The following is a 6961-nucleotide window of genomic DNA, read 5'->3' as shown; positions in this document are numbered from 1 at the left end:
GTGTCAATCATAGTAATTAACATTATATCTTTAATATGAGATGAAATACGGATAATATTAACAATAATATCAATAGTTCAAATGTATCAAATTTATATTTACATTTTATATCATAACACTCATAATACGGGTATTAATATTAATAGTTATGGTAATAATAGAAATATTAACATAATAACTATATTCAACTTGTATTTTCTATTAATATTATAGTTCATCAATTATGTAATGTATAGTGTATATATATATATAATAATTATGTATAGCAGTCACATATATATATATATACACATTTATTTACAATTAATTGTTCGTGAATCGTCGGGAATGGTCAAAGGGTAACTGATTATCTGAATATAGATTTTTAAACTTTCTAGACTCAATATTATAGATTTTTGCTTATCGTGTCGGAAACATATAAAGATTTAGGTTTAAATTTGGTCGGAAATTTACGGGTCGTTACAGATACCCTTCAACTTCATCCACTTTTAATGTGGACCTGGGTGGAGAAGAAATTGCCCGATGAAGACTAACTATATGCGGTGGTGGAAGTGGAAAGTCTTCATCAGACTCGTCACCATGATCACCATCATATTTACCTTCGTCCGAAAGCTTAGAACCAATGTTATCTTCATCAGCAGAAATAGAACCAGTATCAAGATCCACTGGTTTATCAGCTGAACAATATCAATATCAATATCATGGTCTGATGACTTAGAATCATCGGATGAAGATGAAGAAGAAGAATAAGAGGGTACTGGTGGAAGATCATCAGTATATATTGTTACTGGGATAGTACCTTGGATTACCTTACCATCATATTTATCAAGTTAATATTTGAGTGGTGCACATGACCTAGTAGGAGGAGCAGCAACAGCAGCAGGAGAAATCACAAAATCATAGAATGGCTGTTCATTGACATTATCAGCTGTAGTCAACTGGTCCAGAAACTCTTCATGGCCAGCTTGATCGAGTTATTGAAGAAGTTCCAGCAACTCTTATTTTTGAAGCTGATAGGTAGCAACAAGAGCACTTTGAGGATCAATGGTGAGTGGTCAAGCAGTAGAGCTACCTTAGGAGCCAGTGTTGCTCCATTGTGAACAAATTTGAGAACAACCTCCTTTGGATCTGGTACTTGAAAAACATTGGGCTTTTTCCAAAAGCAGCACCTTTATCAGCAGCATCAGTTTGAACAACAGTTTCATTTTGAGTAGTAGGATCAATAGTAACAGCAACAGTATCACCTTCATTTGTAAGAAAAACATTTGTAACATTGGAATAGCTTAAGTTCGCAAAAGTAGAAACAAATAAATTTGAATCAAGAATAGCATCTGATGTTGGTCTCTGGGGAATGACTTGTGTTTTGGTCAACCCTTCGATTGAGACAGATTGTGGTGCCTATAAGTGCAGTTGTGACTCTTCTGACTCATTGTGAGAATGTATTGACTCAGATTGTGTACGAGATTTTTCAAGTTTATATTTATTAGTGCGACTCTTATCTACATGGTCTAAGTTTCAACTGGGTTATGCAGTAGCTGGAGCATGCTCAACACGATGAAGAGATGGCTCGATCTGCTTGTTATATTGTCAGCAGTAGATATCTTTCAAAGTATGTTTTATAAAAGTGTGGATGTGCTGGGTTAGAGGAACATGGGTTGTTGTTCCTCTTTACACTTGTTTTGAAACCAGTAATATATAAAATATTTAAAGTACCTTTGGTTTCTTCAGAACCAGTTTTGATACTAGAAATGATTTTTTCAACAACTTTAGACACATTTGCATCTTGGTCTAGATGAGCATCAGATTCCATAGCTATATCTTTTGGAGACCCATCAGTTGCGACTGGTGCTGTCTCTGCACGAGGAGCACTAGATTCCATAGCCAGATTGCTAGACTCAACTTTCGAGACTGATGATGTCTCCTCCGTGACTTGCTGTGAACCCGCATCAGAAGCCTTGGATAATCCTGTACCGAGAAATGATTGAGTAATAAATTCCATAACTAGTTTAGTAGAATCAGTATGTAAGACTTCGGATGTCTCATCAAGAGGAGCACTAGATTCTATAACCAATAGTACCTTACCAGTATTTGTGACTGTGGCTGTCCCTTTTTCAAATATTGGATCATCTTGTTCAGTTGCTGGTTCTTGTTGAGGACCCTCCCCCACACTGTTAGCATTGTCAGAGGTTGCGGTTGGGTGTGCTCTTTGGTCATCAAGCAACCTTTGAAGCATTTGAGGTGACAAACCAGGATGTGGGTACTTACACCTGCTATTGAACATCCCTCCCTCCTTGGCAACAAAAGGCTTGGTTAGGTCGATGGTTTGATAAACATCACCCAAATTTTACTCGAAGCATAAATTCAAAAGTATGAGCCGTGCAATTATATAATATTCTACAAGTATTATATTAACGTAATTTTTTTAATTTATGGGCAAACTGTAAATTAATTTTATATTATATAAAATATCATTCATAAATAATATTATAATATTAATAAAGAAATATCTATTTTATGAATTTTATCACAATAAAAAATATTGTAAATAGTTTCAATTAGTATATGAAAATAACAGATAGACTGACACGTGACATGAGTAAAGGAGAAGTTGACACATGACAAGAATTAATCAGGAGTTGACTTGTAGGATTATAATCACACGCTTTATATAATGTACTACTTTTGAGCCCGTGGGTTGCGCGGCATTTGTATAAATTAGCATTCGATAATGTTAATATTGATACTTATAAAATATAATACAATTATAAAAAAAAAATCCTTTACTACTGATAACATATTTAACGAAAACATTATTATTGAATACTAACGCATTGATTATGAGCCCGTCAGTTGGAATCATTTCAACTTCAATTGACATATAATCAATAAAACATCAAAATGAGCTCCTAAAAGTTGTTTTAAAACCTATCGTTAAAAATAATATTTTATGTACATCTTTAACTGTATATGTTTTTAGTACAGACTATTTTCATTATGTCAAAATCTAAAACGAAGCGGAGCAGACATACATATAAATATCTATAAAGATTATCAAATAACAATTTTTACTTCAATTGACAAACATGAGTCCATGCGTTTATTTAATATTCTACAAATATTATATTAACGTAAATATTTAAATTTATGCGCAAACTATAAATTACTTTAATATTATATAAAATATTATTCATAAATAATATTATAATGTTAATAAAGAAATATCTATTTTATAATTTCATAATAATAATAATGTAATATTTAATAATATTAATATAATTATAAAATGTATCGTTTAATATTATTCATAGTTTTAATTGATATATATATATATATATATATATACATATATATATATATATATATATATATATATATATATATATATGTATATATATATATATATATATATATAATATTATATGGTACTTTCTTCGTTCCATATTAATAGTCCACGGACAAAAAACACACAGTTTAAGAAAATGTTATAAAGGTACTGTACTTTCTGTTTACTTTTCAGTTTTACCCTTTTTCCTCCTTTAATCCTATCCACATACTTTAAAGGTATAATAAAACTTAATCTTCTTATTGTTTTCTATTTATGAAGTGGACTATTAATTTGAGACGTCCCAAAATGGAATACTGGACTATTAATATGGGACGGAGGGAGTAATATAATATATACGGAGTATTTTAGATTTTAGATAATAAAATCCATGTCCATATATTAAATTAAAGTAGGAAATTTAATAAATCAATCAATAGATGGAAATAATTGATAAGCTGACATGTGACATGAATAAAGGAAAAGTTGACACGTAGGATTATATATATATATATATATATATATATATATATATATATATATATATATATATATATATATAAACCAAAAATTTTTTGTTGATTGTGGTTGAAAGTTATTTATGAATTGTTATATGTACAGATTATATATATAGTATTTACAATTATTATATAAAAAACAATAAATATAAAATATATATATATATATATTAAAAAACAAAATATCTGTATATTTAAAATTACACTTTCTTAATTGAATCTTGATATATACATATCTATACCTACGTGCAATTTATAGGTACTGAAATACTTCATTGCATATTTATTTACGAAACTATATTTAGTTATTATTTATTATTATTATATTATAATTGAAAGTAATTTGAATTTACAGTTTAATTCCTTGAAATATATATGAACATGCAAATATAACTATTATAATATTAATAACCTTATATTGCTGAAATGACTAACAACCTTTTTAAAATTAAATTTGCGAGATATTTTTATTAAAAAATAATTGTATATAATAATTGTAAAATATTTACCCCTGTCCAACGCACATGCTCTTATACCAATACTACGGGCTCTTAAACTCATAAGAATAATTAAAACAATATTAATGGTAAGAAAAAAAAATTGTAGACGTTAAGTTACTAACATAACTTTTAAAATTTGTCAATACCACGAGCTCTTAAACTGAAAAAAATTTTTAAAAAACACCACAGAATATTAAATAATTATTATACTTTTTTTATTTTTTTAATATCACTATTTACATACCAATATGAAGTATAAATTACATTTTTTTTACTATTTTTTACACACATGTGCAACGCAATATATATATATATATATATATATATATATATATATATATATATATATATATATATATATATATATATATATATATATATTAGTAATTCTGAAATCAAAGTATACATTAGTTTTAAATAATAAAATTAAAATTAGACCTAAAAATACCAATATTGGGTTGGTGGACGTGTATAAAACAAGCAAACATGTGGACGGTCTTCCTTCCAAAACCTTTGTTTCTTCCTCCTTAAACCCTCTTCACTCCCTCCTCCGACCGTTCCACTATCAAAATTTTCCAGAAATAATCCTTTTCTTCACCACTTTCCACATTTTAATTAACACTTAACTTATTTTTAATTCGAATCTGTTATTCCGTTACAACTCACTTTTTAACCACTCATTTTTCATCCAATAAATAAATATTCAAAATATGTTTCCAGTAAAACATAGTGTGCACAAAACTAGTATCACCAAGCTTATCAACAATTGTCACTCACTTGAATCTTCTAGAACCGTTAGAATATCAGTAACTGACACGTACGCAACTGATTCTTCTTCAAGCGATGAAGACGAAACGGTGTCGTTTTCCCGTAAAAGAGTTCGAAAGTTAATAACCGAAGTAAAAATTGATACTTCATCCAATACTGATGAAGCCATTTTGAATAAGACAGTTACAAAACATAAGAAGAAAAAGAAAACGGTTGAGAAACGGTTAACTGTTCGCTCAAGAGGTAATAATAATAATAATAATAATAATAATAATAATAATAATAATAATAATAAGTTTCGCGGTGTACGGAAACGGCCGTGGGGGAAATACGCGGCGGAGATTAGAGATCCGATCCGACGTGTACGGTTGTGGCTCGGTACTTTTAATACGGCGGAAGAAGCTGCTATGGTTTATGATCACGCGGCTATTCGTTTACGTGGACCTCACGCGCTCACCAATTTCATTGTTCCACCGTTGCCAGAGAAGAAAGCTTCACCCGTTTCTTCAGATTACGAATCACAGAGTGACAAAACGACATCGCCGAAATCGGTTTTTAGTTTCACTTCAGAATCAGTTTGTGAGTCAGCAGCTGAGTCGACTCAGTGCGGTACCTCCAGCGATGGAACAAAAAACGAGTATTTTGATTTTCGGCAATTTGATGACTTTTTGTCAACATCCAATTTGTTTAACTTTGCAGAACTTGATGTATGTATATTCGACCCGAAAGAGATGTTAAGCGGGTCGGGTAATGAAGTTAGCATTGGGTCTTTAAATTGGCCAATGGATGATGACCTTAACGACTACGGTGATATATTCGGGTCGGATCCTCTTGTGGCTTTGTAATATGGTTTTTGTTGCGTTATTTAGTTACTCCGTATTACGAATTTTTGGTAGTATAAATATTTAGTTGTACTCCGTTACATTTAACGGTGACGGACGAGTGTTGAGGTGGATTTTTGATGTAAGTAGCTTCGAGTTGGGTAACGCCGTTAAGTTTGAAGTTTTATGTCAAGTTATGTTAAGTGCACGTGACCGTTCTATGTAACTCTACAACAAAAAATGCAACTGCACTTGCGAATTAGGTAAGGGAATGAATGTTGTTTATTTGATTTATTTGATTAGATGCGTTACAAGATATCGAAAGATTTTTATTAACGAGTGCATTCAATTTCTTATTAATTGTCGGAAATGATTTCTGTATGATTGTATTAAATAAATAAATATTAAAATATATCTTACAATAATTTGAAAATTACTAGCTATGTCCTTAAAAGTGTTGGCTAAACATAGAAAATCGTATCCAATTAATTAATTTATTGCTAAACTTAAACAATGGAAAATTTCAACCATTTCTGCTGAGCTTCAAATTATGTTAATTGTATGTACATACGGACTTCAACTAAATTGCAACTTGTTTGTAATTCATGCGTCCTAATCGTTAGGATTTGAAAAAAGTTTGACATACACCTATGTGTGTTATTTTCTTTGGGCACGACTACGCAAAAGTCACCAATTTGTCGGTTATTATTTTCAATTAATCTACTCATTTCTGTAGGGGTGGCATCGGGTCGGGTTTAGATAATCCCGGACCCGAACCCGATTAAGAAACCTCGCTCGAAACCCGGACTGAAACCCGTCGGTTCCCATTTACTTACATACTATCGGGTTTCGGGTTACTCCACGGGTAAACGGGTATTTTCTCTGTATTTATTTTTCAATAAGTTAACAAATCAAAATATCGAAAAATGACTTAACTACTTCATGTTTAAATTATTATAAAATATCACATACAAAAAGTTGATTTAAAAGTTTTTAAAATACTCAAATACACAAGATATATAAAATATCACA

The 6961-nt window shown here is 30.4% G+C and overlaps 1 protein-coding gene across 1 annotated transcript; it reads left to right on the top strand.

The window, feature by feature from the left end:
- Window positions 1-5050: 5050 nt before the first annotated feature.
- Window positions 5051-5963, top strand: LOC139888496 (ethylene-responsive transcription factor CRF2-like). The gene has a single exon (XM_071871501.1). The coding sequence runs from the start codon at window positions 5051-5053 to the stop codon at window positions 5951-5953; it is 903 nt and encodes a 300-aa protein (XP_071727602.1). The 3' UTR covers window positions 5954-5963.
- Window positions 5964-6961: the final 998 nt, after the last annotated feature.

The sequence above is a fragment of the Rutidosis leptorrhynchoides genome, chromosome 2 (assembly GCF_046630445.1).
Source record: "Rutidosis leptorrhynchoides isolate AG116_Rl617_1_P2 chromosome 2, CSIRO_AGI_Rlap_v1, whole genome shotgun sequence".
Taxonomy (NCBI): Eukaryota; Viridiplantae; Streptophyta; class Magnoliopsida; order Asterales; family Asteraceae; genus Rutidosis; species Rutidosis leptorrhynchoides.
The sequence above is the reverse complement of the archived record's forward strand: the minus strand, read 5'-3'. Positions and strand labels throughout refer to the sequence as shown.

What these genes read in the sequence shown, in the direction of transcription:
- LOC139888496 (XM_071871501.1), top strand. Translation starts at nt 5,051, where the DNA reads ATGTTTCCAGTAAAACATAGTGTGCACAAAACTAGTATCACCAAGCTT.